The sequence below is a fragment of the Nelusetta ayraudi genome, unplaced genomic scaffold (assembly GCF_046127955.1).
Source record: "Nelusetta ayraudi isolate G7.1 ecotype Tasmania unplaced genomic scaffold, CSIRO-AGI_Nayr_v1 ptg000094l, whole genome shotgun sequence".
NCBI classification, from domain to species: domain Eukaryota; kingdom Metazoa; phylum Chordata; class Actinopteri; order Tetraodontiformes; family Monacanthidae; genus Nelusetta; species Nelusetta ayraudi.
Window position 1 is genome coordinate 1785310 of NW_027466144.1, and position 18683 is coordinate 1803992.

General features: G+C 48.5%; 1 protein-coding gene across 4 annotated transcripts in view; it reads left to right on the forward strand.

The window, feature by feature from the left end:
* The first annotated feature begins 1784 nt into the window (after positions 1–1784).
* The window catches only part of cacnb2a (calcium channel, voltage-dependent, beta 2a), a 37461-nt gene continuing 20562 nt past the window's right edge, over positions 1785–18683 (forward strand). The window contains exons 1-2 of one of the 4 annotated variants that reach the window (XM_076047518.1): positions 1785–2470; positions 4787–4879. In XM_076047518.1, coding sequence (XP_075903633.1) covers positions 2441–2470; positions 4787–4879 — 123 coding nt within the window. In that variant the 5' untranslated portion in view covers positions 1785–2440. Of the gene's footprint in view, positions 2471–4786; positions 4880–9804; positions 10114–15983; positions 16044–18683 lie in introns of those variants that run through there. The other 3 variants (XM_076047524.1, XM_076047521.1, XM_076047523.1) reach the window with 3 other exon arrangements.

An 18683-nucleotide genomic window follows, 5' to 3' on the forward strand; every position in this document is an offset into this window, starting at 1 on the left:
CTTGTTCTCCTCGTCCACCAACCTGGGTGACTAATGCTCGCTGTGCAAGACAGAAACTCCTGAGCGATGCGGCCTACACAGCCACGCGCGCCCGGTTGAAGGAGGGAGGTGGAGGGGAACGGGAGCGAGATGAATGCATCAGCAGCATGTGCAAGTAGCAGTCAATCTACTTGCACATGAAATTGGATTTGTTGGTGTTATTTGAAGCCTGAGCAGGCTTTAGGGAAGATTTTCTTTGTCTCTCTTAATCAGCTCGTCGAAAAGTAGCATTAGCATATTTCCTTTCAAATCGGAACAAAACGCCAGTTGAGCTCTTACGAGTTGTCGTCTTTGCGGTTCGTTGCGTGGTGTCAGTTTGTCACACTGCGCTAACCGGGGGCAAAATCTGTTGCGTTGACACGGCTGCGAGATTATCCATTTCTCCCAATGACGAGAGAAAAAGGCTATCTAAAAAGCTTTCTACTATTCCAGCATGTTTTGCTGTTTCTTTGGGGCCCAGTGGTTTGTGTGTGAAATCAGCTCTTTTTGCACCAAAGAAAAATGTTTTGGCGCGTGTCCATCTTTTCAAGGTAGCTGGTGCCAGGAAGATGGAGGGAAGGAAGGAAGGGCTCTTTATCTGGGTCATTCTGCTCTCTTGCTCAGAGGAAGAGTTCAGCTCGCAGGTCACCAGGGCAGCAAAACAAACACACACATACACTCTCTCTCTCTCTCTCTCACTCTTACTCACACACACATACAAAAAAGAAACAGGAACGATACGAGGAAGATTTGCAAAGCATTTGAAATATAAAGAATCTATTGAATAATGTTCCACCCCTGTTGCTGCTTATACACTAGGTTGAGAAAGTCAATAACATCTGCAATGCGATATATACATTTCTAATATGGCTTTACAAGACCACCAGTGCACCCACTTTGCTCATAGTTTCAATCAACCCAGGTGTAAAAACCTGTTTTCCATCCAAGTCTTCTTGAAGGTTTGAATGATGATGTCTCTATGACACTGTGCGTTCTGCCACTGACATTTGTGAGTCACAATAATCGTGTCTTGGGAACTTTTAATTTCAATTAAAACATTTTAATACAATTTAATTTTTACATTTAATTTTGATAGAGAGCTAAATACCGTGGGGCTTTTGCTCATTTTCAATTGACATTAAAGCACATATTTTCTACACACCTCATGATATAGTTTTTTTTCCCCTAAGAGGTGGGTCACCAAAACACTCCATCCGTCTGCTGCTGCTCCGGCCCCTCGGTCACATTATAGAACCCACTGTGGCCCCACCAGTCAAAAAGTGTTGCCAATCCCTGGGGTGGGGGGTCTTTAAAATGCAAGCCCCGAACACGCCCACTAGAGGGCAATAATATATAACAAACGCATGAAGCACGTTGTGCACGGAGGCCATACTGTATATGTCAATGGGAAATGTACTTAAAACGTAGAGAGTTATACCAGGCATCAACTGAGTCAAAGTCAAGAATGAATGAAAATTCCATCTGTGTCACTTGCCCCACTTTAGTAATCAATGCAACTTTTACTAACTCGCTGTGGATTTCATACAAATCAACCTCCCCACCAAAAAAAAGAGCATTGTATTGACTTGTAAGAACTTTGACAGAGACTTCTTTCATAGCGGCTTCAATATTTCCGATAAGTGCTCTAAAAAAAACAACCACATTAAATCAGTTAACCATCCCAAAGTTAAACTAATTTCTGATCAATAAAAAAAGTGTATAATTAGTCTTAGTTTCAACATATATATAACATGTTTAACACATCTGCAGTAGTTGTACTAGTCAATCCAAATAGAGCACAGGGTGCAAAGTTGGCCAAACAACAACAACAACAACAACAACAAAACTTTGAATAACCCCCATACCCTGCTTGATTTCTCATCTGCGCTCGCGAGCTCGCTCTCTCAGAACGCAGAGGTGCGCGCGTTGGACGAAGGAGGGCGCGCGCCGCGCAGCCAGTGTGGGCGCGAGGCTCCGCGCGGCTCCGCGCGGCGCTCCGGGCTATAATATCCCAGATATTCAAATCAGCGTAGTGATGAAGTGGAGGGGAGGGGAGGGGAGGGGACGGAGGGCGGCCCGCAAAGAAAGCAACTCTTCCGCTCAGACTCCTCCTTCCTTCCTTCCTTCCTTCCTTCTTCCCTCCAGTCTCTCTCTCTCTGTCTGTCAGTCAGCTCTTTAACTTGGAGATGGTCGGTGCCGGTTCCAGAGGCAGAGCCTGTTTGCGCTTCTTTCAGGGAAGACGTTTAAATAAAGAAGACGCTTGAATAAAGAAGGAGGAGCAGAAAGATGAGCTTCAACTTTGAGCCCCGACGCGGTTGTTTTCTTGGCGAGTGTCCCGAGGTTTCGGCGACGAGCGCCTCTTTTCGTCGAACGACGCCGCGCTCGTAAATGACCTCGGGCGAAAACGAGAGAAGACCAAGTCATGGACTCGCTGGAACACCCCATACTGCAGGTGAGCTTGTCTCACTTCAAACCTCCTTTTAATCAACCTGACGACTTTTCTTTGTTAATCAGCGCGATGTCGGATCACCTGCCGTGCCGCGCACCTGTGCGCTGATTGGCCGCTGCGAGTCAAACGTGAACTAACCTCTGATTACAATTCACAATGGCATATTTGGATTCTGAGACTACTGTTGTTTTGTCTTGTCTTCCTTATACTTATAGTTTGTTTTTGTTTTTTGTCCGCCTTTAGTTAACCACTGCCTGTTTTTGTTTTTTAATCAGATAATCCATAAATACCTGTTTATATGGTACTGGAATCATTTAACTCATGACCTCAGCAACAAACGAAGTAGAAGGGTGAAGTGAGGGCGACTGGACTTCGCCTTCAAGTTCTACTTTAAGATGACCTTGATGACTGAGACTGAGAAGCTTCACAGATAAGAAAAAGAAGAAAGCTGGAAGTAAATTTAAAAAGCAGTTTGTGTGTGTGTGTGTGTGTGTGTGTGTGTGTGTGTGTGTGTGTGTGTGTGTGTGTGTGTGTGTGTGTGCTTTGCTGGAGATTTTTTCAACTTCATCCCTGCAGACTCTCTCAGGACTGGCCTTGACCATTCGATACAAGCGGCAAAAAAAAGAAGAGAAAAACGTCAGCATAGCTCAGCTCTCTTTTTTTCCCTTCGTTATGCATGGTGAGCGTCTCCCCAGGGGGGACTGCCTGGAATAAAAAGGCAGAATTGAAATGATTTTTTTCTGTTTCTCGGTTGCCAGCAGCAACACTCACCATTTAAGCACTTGAGCCGATTGTATGACTTTTCCAGCCCTTCATCCATAGTGAGCGGCGCGTATACTTGAGACCACCCACGGAAGGGCCAACATCAATGTGACACATTTCACATTATTGCATGTCGAATAAAACACGGAATGCGGTGTCTTACTCAACTAATTGACATAGCAGTCGGGGTTTCTCGGCAGTGAAATTGTAGTTTTTGCATTCTCTCATCGGCAGACCTTCGGCTGTTAAACTGTGGGTTAAATCCATTTTGTATGTGTTTTTTTTGTAGAGCAATAAGAAACCTTGAGAAAAGTCATGTGACTTTGAATATCATTATTATAATACTTTTCCCAGAAGCTACAACTGCATTGTTTGGGCTGTTTTCACTGCTTGAGAAACTTGTATGGCTAAATTACAAAACCAGACTTCCACAACTTTACCTTTTCCATTAACAGTTGATTTTTTAAAAAAAAAAATTCTTTTTGAAGCCATTATTCCGTCTGACTGTGGTTTATTCATATTTTGCTAGAATGTTCAGCGGGCCAAATGTGTTGCTCTATGGACCCGGACAACAAAAAATGTGCTAATGTCCCTCTGTTTCCACTGTTACAAGTGCAACCTTTGCCCGACAACACAGGAGAAACTCAGTGTTTTATGTTGGAAATTCCTGCGTTGACTGGAACAAAACCAGTGGCTGGGTTATTTTTCTTCAAGGGATGAATGTGAAGCTCCTTTGTCGCCAACAGTAAAGTCCTTGTGTGATACATGAGCTACGTTGATAGTTGTTTAAGGGCGAGCGCTTCGTGGCCGTGATTGTATTTATGAATTTATCGATGCCATTTATTGTCATTTCTTTTTACCGCGGCCGGAGCGAGCTGAGCTTCGGATGACACATCCGACACACGCAGCACTCGCCTTGCGGTGATGTTGCGCTCCACCACTTCCCACAGCTCCGCTCATGTTGTGAGCGGAGCTGTGACTGAAATAGAAGGTGCACGTCGATGCCCACATCAGACCCGCTGCTGCTTAGCGTGGTTTTATCCGAGCATCAAGTGAGAACAAAGAAGCTTTTTACTGAAGCACATCACTGTGTAGGTGTAGCTAATTGCTCAGTAACACAGAAACCTTTTTTATTTATTTATTTATTTATTTATTTATTTATTTATTTATTTGGAACCACTAGACCTACAAACCACTTTTGCATCTCGGGTTTAAGTCAACAAAACAGTGTTTGTCTATGACCCCGTGATGTTCAGTTTACTACGATAGTAAACACAGATAAACTTAGATTCTGGAGCATCCGCCCTGTTGTTTGTCATCTTGTGCCCCAAAGTCGAATGAGTAGATTATCATTGTATGATAACAATTCCAGCCGAAAAGTTTAATGAGCTGTTGTGGCATTGAATTCAACTAAAAGGGATCTTCTGTGGTTCCCGATCCTGTGATTCTTCTCATCAGCACATCTATAAACAGCAGGGAATTATTAGATATCTGTCAGGTTTCTCCTTTTTCCTAACAGAACTTTTTTGTCTATTTGTTTTCTTCTTTTTTTTCTAGTCCTATGGCAAAGGATTTCGGAGAAAAGGTCGATTTAAGGGCTCGGACGGCAGCACCTCCTCCGACACCACCACCAACAGCCTTGTTCGACAGGTAAGAGTGAGTGTGTGTCAAAAACGCTTCGCAGCTTTGGTTCTGCCTTTTTCTCCTTGCTGCGTTTCGTCTGTTTGGAAATTGAGGCGGTTCTCTCCTCCAAACTCAGCAGGGCCGCAGTCGCTTCACTTAGGAATGCGACACTTGTGCGTACGTGTGTCTGAGTGTGTTTAAGTCCCCTTGACCAGTAATGCAAACTGGTGCTCCGTCATCATCATCCATCAGAGGTGAGATGTGCGTCTCGCTGAAAAGCTCTCAGAAAACCGACCCACGGGCAGCGTTTTTTTGCGAGGCGGGGGCCCTTCCTCCTCCTCCACCTCCTCCTCCACCTCCCTGGGTGCCTGCGAGCGCCAGTCGCAGCAGCGGCGCCTTGTTATAAAGCAGAGCCAGCGAGGTTCCAGCTCACCGTGTCTGGTCTTTGTTGAGCGGACCTGCAGAGGGGGACAGCGTGGGCCGGGTTAAGGATGCGCGCCCCTGCCTAAATGTTTCTTCCTTTTTTGGAGGAGGCACCACTGGCCTTGGCTGCAGCAGCAGCAGCAGGAGCAGCGATTAGGAAGTTGGAAAAGATCCTGGCAAGATTGTACCTCTCATCCTCCTCCCGTCTGCTTCATTTCAGTGCCACAGAGAACTTCTGAATGAGCTGCAAGAAGAGGCCGGTTCTGAGGAAATTTGTAGAACTGTTTTGGGCTTTTTTTTTGGTGGTTGGATGATGTGTCTCATGCCGTTTCCCATCGGCTTCTCCCCAAATGACGAGTTGCCCCCGGCTGAGTCACGGCAGGTGAACTCGGTTGTACTGCGAGTGTCCACTTTGTTCTTCAGAAACAGCCACTGAAGTTAGAGGTTGCACCACGACGAGGGAAAATTGCAGGATTGATGGGTCGGGGTCGGCGAGGCCCTCGCATGCCTCGCGAGAAATCTCCTCTCTGAGATATTTGCCGCCAGAGGGCCCCGGGAATAGCAGCCCTTCCAGTAACATCCAGTCTGTTTGGATAGTGATGTAAATAGTGCTTTTCATTTGTGTTATCACAACTGGCGCTTCCAGCCTGACCTTATTTCGCTCGCCCTCGTGCTTCATCATCGGGGGGCCTGTGGCTATTTTCACTTTTCCTCAGAAGAAGGGGGTGATGGTAGCGCCACGGCCGCTTTACAAACAACAACTCGCTGGGAACAAAAGTGTAAATCTTTTTTTTAGGTGGCGCTCTCGCTGCGTGTCTGTCAAAGCTTTTTGGTTTGGTTTGAATCTTTCAACATCGCTGTCGCACTGTTTTGGTTTTCCTCTCCTCGCCGTCAACTAGCAAGTGACAGCCGCTGTCTACGGCGGAGTGTTTGCATGAGCGGATATGAGGCTCTGACAAGTGGTCTTGTATATTGCGTCTTCCCCCACTGTCTGGCCTCTTGCTTGTCTTGTTTTTTTTTCTTTTTTAATTTTGAAAGTCTGGCATTTTGCCGCAGGCCTTCAGAACAACGTGTCCAGGTCGCCTTAGGGATCGATGCGCAGAAGCGTCGGCGCATCAGAGGAGCGACGTTCCCGTTGACCACTCTCCAGCAGCTCCTTGGAGACGCACTGACTCATGCTAGCACCAGTGGAGGGCAAAGGTCAGACAGTGAGTAGGTGTGGAGGGAACCAATGAGAGACTTTCCCCATCGTCGAGGCCCGGTGCCTGGGGGAGGACGGAGGAGGCTGGGAAGGGAGAAGGTCCACGTCGGACCCGACCGCATAGCCGTGGGAGTCGAGGGAGCAGCGTCGCCGCTGAAACTCGGCTCTCCATTGAGAAAAGGGCAGCGCTGTCATCAAGACATCAAAAGAAAAACTTCCAACATGGAGTAGATGGTTTGTTTTGGCTTCTGCAGAGGCGGCTTCCTGGTGGCGCAGTGTGAACGGAGAGAGTGTCTTCAACATGGAAAACATTTTGTTTTTCGCCACCTGCCGTCTGTCAGCCTTTGAGCAGCAAGTCTCTGTTCTCGTGATGAGCTTGATTCCACTTCTGGAGACAAAACAAACACATCAAGCTGTTTTTCTTCCTTATTTTTTCAGATAGAGGGAAGATAAAGCGGAGTAGAGAGCTGGTTTAGAGTAGCTGAGCACAGAGCAGCCAGCAGTCTAGTCGGTGTACGTCTGGTTTCCCCATCCGTGGCTCTCATGACATTGATTGGTGTGATTTTTTTTTTAATATATATTTCAGGTGTAATCGCCACCAGTATGTTGACACCAGCTGGAAACTACCCCTGTAGGTGTGTGTATGTGTGCGATTGTCCCTTCTGCAGACTGAAATGTGTATAGAGAGGCTGCTGGGTGCCTAATGCATCCTGGGAAGCGATTCAGACCCCCTGACCCTGAATAATAATAAACTTTCTTTATATAGCGCTTTGCTAAAAACAGAATTAACAAAGTGCTTTACAAAGCCGAGGGCAAAAAAAAAAAAAAAACAGGATTAAACGCGGGCTCGACCCGGTGAAAAGCAAGTCTGCAAAAGTGAGTCTTTTAAATGGCGACATTCAAAAAAAGGAAAGGCTTTGTAAACTGTTGGATCTCTGGAGATGAGACTCTGAGCCACTTCTCCTTAAAATAAACGCCTGCGTCTGAAGTGCCTTCACCGAGGATGTCAGTTTGCGCTCCCTGGTTGAGGTGTTTGATGTCCTGCATCAAAGCCTCCCTGCACAAATTTGCAAAAGGCTCCGACAAACGTCTGGAGCCGGGCTGAGAGAGTTTTCCGAGGGCCTCTTGCTGCACGCTGGTGTAAAACTGTACATTACATAACGCAGGCATTATGTCACAATTAGCCCTCCGCCGCCTCCCACTCACGCATACGAATGTTTGCCAGCTTCTTTCTGCCTTCATCACCTCTGACTCTGCGTGAATGTGTTTTACACTGCAGCACATTGTTGCACTTTGGAAGAAGTAGGTGGTGAGAGGCTCTCTGAGACGCATCGCCAGGGGCAGGAAGCAGCTCCGGGTCTACGGCTCACTGATAGCGCACCCAACCCCATAGCTGTGTGTGGATGCATCAAGAGTCTGTACAGTAGGAGTGAAGAACACATCATGTTTAGCCTGCAGAGGTGTTTGCCAAAGCCATTTCTACTATATGTAAAATTTAACCTCAATAATTCTTCATGAGCTTTCATACTTTTCACATTTTAACAAGTGCAGCAACGTGTGCCTTAATGAAAAGCATACGACTGCCACCTAGTGGCAAACTGAGTTGCATTGGCTACTTAATTCAGAGTTGCCAAATAAAAAAAAATAAAATAAAAGTGGTGTTTCATCATCGTAGCCAGTAGGGGGAGCTAAAGGCTCTCAGAGTTTACGTTTGAAGATGCAATCCTTTCCAGCGACTTCTTTCGTTTGTTTTTAAGCTGTGTGTGTGTGTGTGTGTGTGTGTGTGTGTGTGTGTGTGTGTGTGTGTGTGTGTGTGTGTGTGTGTGTGTGTGTGTGTGTGTGTGTGTGTGTGTGTGTGTGTCACTTAAAAACTCTCTCAGCTGTGTTTTTGATGACGCCTCTCCATCACTGCAGCCACGTGTCATCCGCTGAGTTATTGGCAGTAAAGAGGGACAAAAACAGCCAAAGACGGTTCCTCAGATCAATGCAGCCGCCAGATTTATGTACGTGTCTGGCCTGAGCGGGAGATGTACCGCTGCCGACACCATCGCTGATGAGCACAAAGTGTTATAACAGGTTGCATAACGTCTGTACTTTTTTTTTTTTTTTTTTTCCCACCGAGAACTAATTCTGCAGACCGTCCAGCCGCAGTGTGTGCTGGAGCTATTTATAGCTTATGAACGATAACCTTTCTTTTTGAATTTTCATTTGTAAAGAGAGCTCTTCAACAACTTTATTCAGAAATTTAATTCAAACCATTGAAAGTACAGAAAGTAACAACAAAAACAACAATTCCAAAGAAATGTGTTGCTTTAAGTCAGTTTTATTAAGTTCCTTTTTAATATTTCACCCCATAAATACTTTTTGTTGGGAAGTGGACTTCGAGATCACCTGCATACAGAGCCGCAGCCGAGCCGTGGCTCGATGAGCCAGTGGAGTTTTACCTCTGCAGCCTTCAGTGGTGTGTGTGTGTGTGTGTGTGTGTGTGTGTGTGTGTGTGTGTGTGTGTGTGTGTGTGTGTGTGTGTGTGTGTGTGTGTGTGTGTGTGTGTGTGTGTGTGTGTGTGTGTGTGTGTGTGTGTTCGCCGACATGGTAATTACGACGCAGCAGCGAGGCTCCGTGTCACTCAATCACCTGGATGCGCTGAGGGTGGGGAGGATGCGTGTGAGGGGCGGGCAGCAGTCGGCACGCAGTCTGTCATGACCGGGTGACAGCCGGCGACTCTGAAACCGACCCTGCACTGCACTGTACTGTAGAAACAGTGGCTCCGTCTGCCACGTTTGACCTCAAGAAAGAGGTTAAAAGTCAGGCAAGGTCGCGCAAAAATTTTTTGAGAGGTGAAACTCAAAATCAGGGAGAGAATCTGAGATGTTTAAGGAAGAGAAGGAATAAAGTCCATGGAGGGGAGGGGAGGGGAGGGGAGGTTCCTGAGTATTTGCCACAAGCTTTTAAAGCAGATTGAACCCTGGATGGACGGGTGGGGGTGGGGTGGGGGGGGGCTTCCATTAGGAAGCGAGGGACAGCGGTCGTCAAAGGACACCAGGAGCTCCACCTCCTCCTCCTCCTCCTCCTCCACACCGGCGAGAAGGAACTCATACGTGATGCTGATGATGATGAGCAGCTTGTGTGAAACCACCAGCATCCTGACTGGAGCTCAAGTGTTGCCCTCCTCCTCCTCCTCCTCCTCCTGCTCCTCCACCACTACCACAGAGTGCACGGCACAGCACTGCAGAGGACTTGGCAGCTCTGAGGGTCTATTGGAGCAGCTGGAGATTTGGGGTGGGGTGGAGGGTGGGGGTGAACAGCCCGGCTGAGGACTCTGCAGCAACAGCCTGAAGACGAGCAGAGGATGAGAAGGAGGAAGAGGAGCGGATTTTAGTGTTTTGCACTTTTGTTTTTTTTTTCTGGGTTTTTTCTTTGAGGATTGTGCACAGAAGAAGTTGCTGATGAAGGAACCGGACTCTCGCTCTCCCTGAGCGGGTCAGGGCGCAGCCATGGAGCAGGGCTGAGGATGCTGGGGAGTCTGTGATGTGAGACGGGCGTCCCTCCCTCCCCACTCCCCACCCGCCCCCCCGCCCTGGTCCCCTTCATGCCGTGCTGTGGGCTGGGCAATCGGCGGAAAGCACAGCTTCCATATGTGAGTAAGTGTGTGAGTGTGATGCTGATTTATCTCCAGGGGGGGTTGGAGAAAAGAGAGGCACATGTGAAGGGGATGAAAGGTGAAGCCGACGGTTGCTGGGCAGCTGGAATTGATGTTTTTGTCGCCGTTAATTGTTTTTTTTTTTTAGTAGCAGATGAATAATTCAGAGACGATCCACGCAGGTGCGACTTCAAAACAACCTCAACTTCACTCGTGCCTTTTTTCTTCCTCTTGCTTCAAAGCACCGCACTGAATGGCTGGTGGACACCTGCCAGCCCCCCCGTCCCCACCCATCCCACCTCTTCCTCGGTTGCTACGCCTCCGTTCTGGAAAAGCTCCGACTGCCGCAGCATCGGGCTGCGATATTTCACCGGCCGCTCGTCCGACAGCTTCCCCGCAGAGCCGCCCTCTTTGCAGCCAGACGCGATGAATCTTTTATTTGGTATTTATTCTGGGCTCTGGACGCCGCGCTCAGGCTGTTTTGAAGGCACACGCTGCCTGCAACATCATTGTCTGTTGCTGCCGGGGAGGATGATGAAGGGCAGCGACCAGGCGGCTGTTGGCTGTGTTGGCTGCAATTTCAACAGTCGGATGGGGCGAGATTGGTATTTTATTGAGTTTGAGCTGAGTTTGAACACTAGAGGGCCACATTGCACCATCATCATGCGCTTGCACTGCTCGTGAAAACCAGAAACTCATTGCATGCAAAGAGAGTGGATGAGATTTTTTTTGTTGTTGTTGTTGTTGTTGCCTGTGTTTTTTTTTTTTTTACTGCACCACAACACATGAGGCAAAATGCATTTCTCCACAGTTTTGACACTTCACCGCCAACCACTGCCAATAATGATGCACTTGTGTCCTGGCAAAAGAATAAAGGCAGCTGTTCGTAAAAAAAAAAAAAAGAGAGCCTTTGAAAAAAGCTCCAAGATCTCTTGACTCATCGTGTTGAGAAATGTGGACTTTTCAGGTCCCGGCTTCTTACTGGGTCGGGGGGGGGGCCCAACGGGGCCAAACTTCATCCCCAGATGTTGTTGAAGAGGAGGAAAAAAAACGCTTGCGCCGCCGTGCAGGCTGCAGTAATTAGGCTGCACAATCTTCTGGTACGCGTGCACACGCCGCAGTAGGCTGTATCAACATTTTACTGCGCTGTACTGGAGCGGCTAAGCTGTAATTTAACTGATGAGTGGATTAGTCCAGGACCAGCTGTTGATACTTGACACTGGACGGTCCTGGCCAAGCGTGAGTAGTGTTTGCTGGGGGGGGGACGGGACTGTAACTGAAAACTGGTCTGTGTGGTGGCTTGCAAAGCCACTGTCTGCAAGTTGAAATTCAAATCAGTGGCTCGATGGTGGGAGCTTTTTTTCTTTTCCCCCTGAACGCAAACCCAGTGCACTTATGACTCCTTCTATGACGGCCCCTCTCACATGTTTCCAATATGGAGCTGGTGGTTTTGTTTTGTTTTTTTTTGGGGGGGGGGGGGTTTACACCACAAATGGGGCGGAACACAATTCCGCTGGCACAGAATGCCGAGCACGGAGACCTGGCCGGATGGGACGATGCAGGACAAAGTTCGTGGCCAGACTCAAACGCTCCGGCCGGCTAATTGGAGACAGCAGGCTGCTCTGGTCCCCGGCTCGCAGACAGACCAGGATCGGCCTCCTAACGGGAAGTGTCGTCCGAGAGCACGATTGAATGGAATTGAATAGTTGGATGGTCCGATTAGGACCTCCCATCCCTCCGCCTCCCTCCTCCGGCCCACTGCAGCGGGGTTTCCCTGGCTGCCGCTGTGCTTTTCCAGGAAATATGGAACCGTCCGAAAAGCGAGCCGATAATTGGCCACAGATTCAGTCATGGAATGTCGCGCACTGGGGCGGACTTTGTTTTACGGATTGTACATAATCCGTGTTCTCGCCGTGCGGCTCTGGAAAGTGTGATGTATACCTGCAAAGGCCCAAGGAGAGCGTGGTGTCACGCACTGGAAAGACTGATGTCAGTGACATTGTATCCTCTATGGGTCTGGGTGCATGCGTGTGTATGACGGGCCTTTGCCAGTCCAAGTTTAATAATAAGTCATAATTGCCACAGCAGCGTTCCCAGCCCCTCACCCTAACTATTATTTCCCAAACTTCAGATTTCACACCCGCGCCTTAAAGCATCGTCCTCTTGATGGTCAATAGAGAGTCTGGAGGAATCGCACGTCTGCAGCGTGAAGTGGGCGGATGAGCCCGTCGCTTCCGATTCGGTGCGCTCCCTCTGGCGAGTGTTAATTTTAGCTGGGAGACGTGGCTGCGCTGGCTGCTGCGCTGCTATCGGCGCAAAGCAGTCGTCTGTTTTCGTGAGAGACTTCCCGCCTCAATCTGTTGGCTGATTCTGTTTATTATGAAGCGTCGCTTCGCACACGACGTTGGTAGCGTCGGAGAGACGTAGCGCCCTGACGCAAAGTTCAATTCTAGCTTCTGTACGGTCCAATTTAACGGCCTAAATTCCCACACGGTGCAGCGACGCCTCCTCCCCGGGAACTGGCCGTGCACGGCGTCACATCGGCTGTTAAACAAATGGGAAACGTTGCTTCCGTTACGGAGTTGATGTCTCGGCCTCATTAAGCGTCCGCCTCGGACGAGCCGAGCGTCACCTAAAACCAGGAGCAGATGTTCTCGGAAGCCAATTAACGGCGGGGAGCGGCACCCGAGGAGGGCCGCCGGCCCATATGGAGACGAGAGACAATTAATTACAGGAATGACGTTTAAAAATGGAACATGAGCTGCGCAAGGTCTCGCTTCTGCTCCCCTGCTCAGCAGATTGCGCCTTAATTACGGCCATCGCACGGTGTGTTAAAGCAGTGTTTTCCAACCACGGTGCTGAGGCTTCAGGGTGGCCGTAAAAAATTATCTGATTTCACTTCATTGGTCTAAAAAGAAATAATTATTACAATATTTACATTCCATTGTGTTTGACCTAAAAATAAAAATCCAGTTTTCTTTTGGGCTTCTTGAGTGTCTCATTTCTTTTAAAAGACTCGGTGAGAGAATTCTATTTTCAGGCGACGTCTTTTGCTCCATCACGCCGCCGGTCTCCAAGCAGGCGATGCACCATGACAACAGGTGGCAGCCGGGCGCGGCAAAGCACCCTGGAGAAGGCAGGACGGAGGGAAGTGAGATTATTTCGGAGAGGACAGAAAATTAGACGACGGAGGAGCAGGGAAAGTCGCTGAACGGTCAAATCGAACGAGGAGGCCGTCGGTGTCTTTAGGTTGTCTGTTTTTTTTTTATTCCCCTCCTGTTTTGTTTTAGCTTTTGCATTGTGTGTATATTTTTAGTGACCTGCCAGTCTCTGGAGAGCGGCGGCCCGTCCCTCCCGAGATGCGGCGCCTCTGTGAGATCGCCCTCGGGAGCTGCCCGCCAAGATCTGCTCTGCGATTGGGCACGTGCTAAGTCTCAGCAGGGCGGGGTTAAACCTGCCGGGATGTTTCATATTCATAATCGGCGTGAATACATAATCAGTCCATCAGGTTACCGTGGGCTGTCCGGGTGGGAAACAGGAGACTTTACTGGATAATATCGGAGCAACCTCTGTGGTTTTTTGGGTTTTTTTTGCTTTTAAGTTTTTTTCACAGCAGCGGGAAGGAAAACTTTCTCCGCCCGCCTCCCGCCTGGCGCTCTGATCCCGCGCACAGATGCTGCGGTCGCACGGATCAGGCGTCTGGGGCCGGCGTGTGTGCAGGAGCAACGATGATCTGCGGCTGAGCGCGGCGCCGTGCCCTCCGGCCGCTCGCCTCCGCCGCTGAGGAGGAGGTGGGAGGGGGAGGCTCCCCCGCTGGCGTTGCCATGATCAAACACGCCAAGAACAAAAATGTCTCGTGGGTAAGTGAGGTTGTCTGTGTTCATGTGTGACTTTCAACACGTTGGCTGGTTATTTTTTCAGTTCAAGTGATCCAAGTGCAGTCGAGTCTCTGCGACGCAACTCTGTGAGGGGATTCACTGGTTGAGCAGATTACGCCGAGACTATTACAGCGCTGGCGTTTGATGCCCCTGTGCCCAGTGACCATTCCAAAGAGGAGCTTAGAGCTTTAGGTATTATATAACCCACAACCTACTACATGTCTACTTTATGAAATCTGCTGCTCTTCCAACTCCGAAAGCCGCCGGCAGGTTCGAGTCGCGCGTCGCGATAGCGGCCGAGCAGAGGTGTCTGCTGGAGTTGGATTGCAGTTGTGATGTGAGGAAGGTGAGGTGTGGCGTTTTCCATGATGCAGCTGCGTGCTTTGCCAACACGTGTGCATTTGATATCTGACTCTTTGCCAGTGTAAACTGATCAGGAGAGATTAGTGAGAGAGAGCGTGGCTATGCTGGGATGAAGTGGGCCAGGATGGGGAGGGGTGGGGATGTGCAGGAGGGTGGAGGTGGAGGTGGAGGTGGAGTACTACCGTACCTGCTCAGTTTGCTCTGTGTGTGCTCGCACAGGTTTTGTTTGCCTGAAAATCATTGAGCGCTCTTTTTTTTTTTTTTTTTTTTTTACTTTTTTTGCATCTTCATGCAGTCAACTCACTCCAGTTACTGTTGTCGTCCCTCTCAAATGAAACCACTGTGCACATCATTGGTTGTGCTCTCATTTCATACGCCAAAAGTTGCATTTTTTCGCCCAGTAAATCGCACACGTGCACATGTGCATAAACAGGCTTGGGTTTTTTTTTTTCCCTCCTGAGGGAAGCGCTGCCCCATTTTATTCATGTATTTTTTTTTCTTGCTCTGAGCTTCACCCATATGGGGCATATGTCCCACTGCTGCCATGCCATCATGAACCCATAGCCCACACCAAATAGTCGGCGCTGAAGTGACTTACCAGGCCACAAATATTGGTTTGCAACGAAAGAGCCTGAAGATAACTGGAAAACTTCTAAATACCTTTTTATGAGACGAAGCGTTTCTGTGAGAACGGTCTGTTCTCAGTGGACATCACTGGGATGTTGCTTAGCGTATTTTGAGCCCAAACATTTCTGCTCCTCAGTTGCTGGTTATAAATGAGAGTGGACTCTCCACCCACCCCCACCTCCATGTGTAGGATTTTTGTTTTTGCACGTAAAAAGCAGTTTTTCTGCAACGCGGCTGCATTGCAATGATGCCAGGTATCTGTCCGTCCATCCAATAAGCCTAATGACTCCGATGGCCACGTTCGTAATCGCAGGGCGGCCGGGCTGGCAGGCAGCACCAGGGCGGATTAAGTATCCAGATGGTGCCGTTTCTGCCTGACTAGTCGATCTGGTCGCAGACATCCAGCTGCAAGAGGTCACATGTTCTACTACGGCGGTCAGCAGCCCCGCAGCTTAGCGGCCGCGCAGGCTCTCCAGCAACGCCCAAAGACGACTGTGAAAGCACCCAGTGTGACCTGACGGGGGTGTTGCGGCCGAGTTTGTGCGTCTGGCGTGTGCACGTTTTCCGTCTGCCACAGAGGCGGCTCGTCACTCTGTCCGGACGATCAAATTAAATCTTAATGCCTTTGCCAGCAGCTGTAGGAAAACACTTGAGCTTCAAGCATTCCGCTGCTCGTGTGTGTGTTTGCGTGCGCGCTGTCATTGCGCGTGCAAATGCGATCCACCCCGGGAGATTTCCTCATGACACCGGAGGGCGACGGCGTCTCCTCTCGCCTCTCTCAGACGTCACCCCGGCCGCTGCTGCTGGTGTCTAACAGCGGCTCTGCCAGGTAACGCAGCAGTCGGCTTTATCCCCTCTATGACGGCATTAGAGAGGCTGGCTTTTGTTTATTTATTTATTTATTTTTCATGCCAGGCGTCAGCTGCTTGCACTCCTGGGTCATGGTACTCTGAACAAAACCAGGGGATTTGCATAATTCATTAGAGTGGCTGTGGAGCGGAGAGGCGACACAGGTGTCTCGGGCGTTGAGGGGGAACCAGAATGTCTAAGAAGCCAAAGGTAAAAAAAAATAAAAGAAAAAGAAAAGAGAACAAATGGTGGAAACAAGCAACTTGGTCTTGTTTTGTGTAATTTGGCTGCTGACTTGTGAACCCAGAGCTTTTGCTTTTAGCTGTCCTGCTAACTTGCTTTCTTGTTTCATGGATGCTTTTTGCAAGTGGTTTTCCTGGCTTTCCGGGCATCACAGTTTATTATAACATGTATTTTTCTCCTCAGAAATGCTCCAATAGTTCTAGTACAGCTGGGTTGTTGTTGCTTTGTGCTGTTGGTGAGGAAGGAAGGAAGTGAGAGCTGGTTGTCATGATTGTGAATCTTTGTGTTGTGTCGAAACTTTGTTCTAAAAAGTCGCTTCTTGTAACTTGATCCCGACTGTGTAGACCGATGCAGATTATTTTCCTCATACGAGTGTCACGCACTTTTAATGCATTCTTCATTTGTGTTTACCTGTATTTATATATTGGTTATGATTATTTCCATGTCGAGCCAAAAATAATCCTGTTGTGTTTTGTTTTTAACTCCTCTTTTTGGTGCATCGCCATGTTTATTAATTTCATAACCGCTGCGCCATGCATGTCCTCGTCTGGATGCATGATATAACCAAGAGAGGCAGTGAACGCATCATTCCAAAATGCTATTAGGGGACAACAGCAGACCTTTGAAACCTTTTAAGCTTATCCAATAATTCACAAAAGAACAGTCAGATTAGGGGAAGAGTGCAAGGAAACGCGGCTGTTCAGCACTCTTTAATATTACCTTGTCTACTGAAACATCGGTGGAGGAAAAAAAGGTTCAGGCTAAGTTTTTTGTGAGCTGTTTCTTGCAGTCTAAACCCTGGACTGTTTGAAGTGCAGAAGGAGATTTGAGTCTGTTTTGATGACAGATGCAGTCGCTGCAAACAGAGAGGATAAAGTCGGCCGGAAGCAATCAACCCTGATCCATACTGTGGTGTGCAGTGTGGAGCAGTTCTCCTGCACTGATGTATACTGTGCACCACGCGGCAGTTAACGCATCGAGATAAATATATATAGCTGCTCATGTCTGGTTGTTGTCAAAAGTTGTCAAGTCTTTATTGAGAGAGCGCTCAGTCAAGATCAAGTTTCAACCTTTTACTCTGCACATAACATCACATTATTGATCCAGGTGGACAAGGAAGTTGCTGCGGATTAAACCGCAGACAAGAGTATTGTAATGAGAACCTCTCACTGCCATCAACTGCACCGACTGCCCACACGTGCTTGACTGCATTGGCAACAGTTCTCCAGTTCGCAAGATGATGGAAGCTCCCCCCCCCCCCACCCCACCCCACCCCCCCGCGGTGACTCCATGCAGGACCAGCCGCTGCGTCGATGCGTCGATGTGCTCAGTGAGCGTGAATGGCCTGGCGCTCGGCGGCCGCCGGACCTGCCGCTCTGTCTGTGCTTTATGTCGACTCCTCGCAAGTCGTCCGGTCTTTGCGTTCACTCGGTGCTCAGCAACTCTGAGGTGATTTTCATTCCGCTGGGCATGCTGGACAAGTTCTCCCTGGCTCCTCTGGCTCCTCACATCTGGGGACGGGTAAGCTGACCGCAGACCTTCACACGTGGCCTCGCTCGCGCAGGTCGTGGTCATTTTCCCTGCATGCTGCCGCGGAGGAAACCGAAGGCGGATCTTTAAATTCTCCTGAAAGGTGAAGAAACCTTTCCCTTTCCCGCCCCTCTGTCTACACCTCCTCTCCTCCTCCCTTTCTGCTCTTCCTTTACTGTGGGTAATTACAGGCGGCCTGCCTCGCCTTTGTAGCTAGGTAACGTCAGTGATTTTTCAGCTCCTGAGCCCCAGGGGTTTTCATTAGATGCAAATCACAGTCACATCACGCCCAGCGTGACGTCTCCAGTCTGATCCAGTCCTTTTTTTTATTACGCTGAAAATATACAGTGCTTGTGACATGTGGGGAAATTCTCTGTGTTTTGATCCACCAGAACTTGAAGTTCTCTCTGAGAACTCACTCGTTGTGCATTTGGCAGCAATCCAGGCGAGGAAAAAACTTTTTTTAAGGAAAATTCTCAGACGTGAACGTTGGTTTGTTGTAGTGGGAAAGAAAAAACAAGTTGACAGCTGACGCTGGTGTTGATGAAATGTTGTGATGGGAATGTGTGCATCGAATGCTGGTCATTTTTAAAGGACGTATTGGGAGTATTTATTTATTTATTTATTTATTTATTTTCAAGCGCTGGCAGTGATACAGCGAGAAGAAACAATGTCGTTGATTTCACGGTGAAACGCACTAGGATGTGGTTCAGCTCTACCTCCCTTATGATGCTTTCCCTCGCTGGCCTCCAACGCCTGCTGACGTCACAGCATGCCTGCATGTATACGGATCGATAAGCCAAAGGCAACGGCAGCGCTCGTTTCCCAGAGCTGGACGAGTCATTGATCCGTCAAATCCCACTCAGTGCTGAGCTGCCTGGCTGTGAAGACTGCATGTGCGCTGTTATATCACACATTCCAGTGGCTTTGGATGCAGCAGTTAATCCAGTTTAGTAATTACACGTATTGCCCAGATGTGTCACATATTTAGTGAGGTTTTTCTTTTTAGTTCCTTTTTTTTTTTTCAGAAATATAAAAAAAACAAAAACCTATTGGCTATTTTACCCATGAACATGC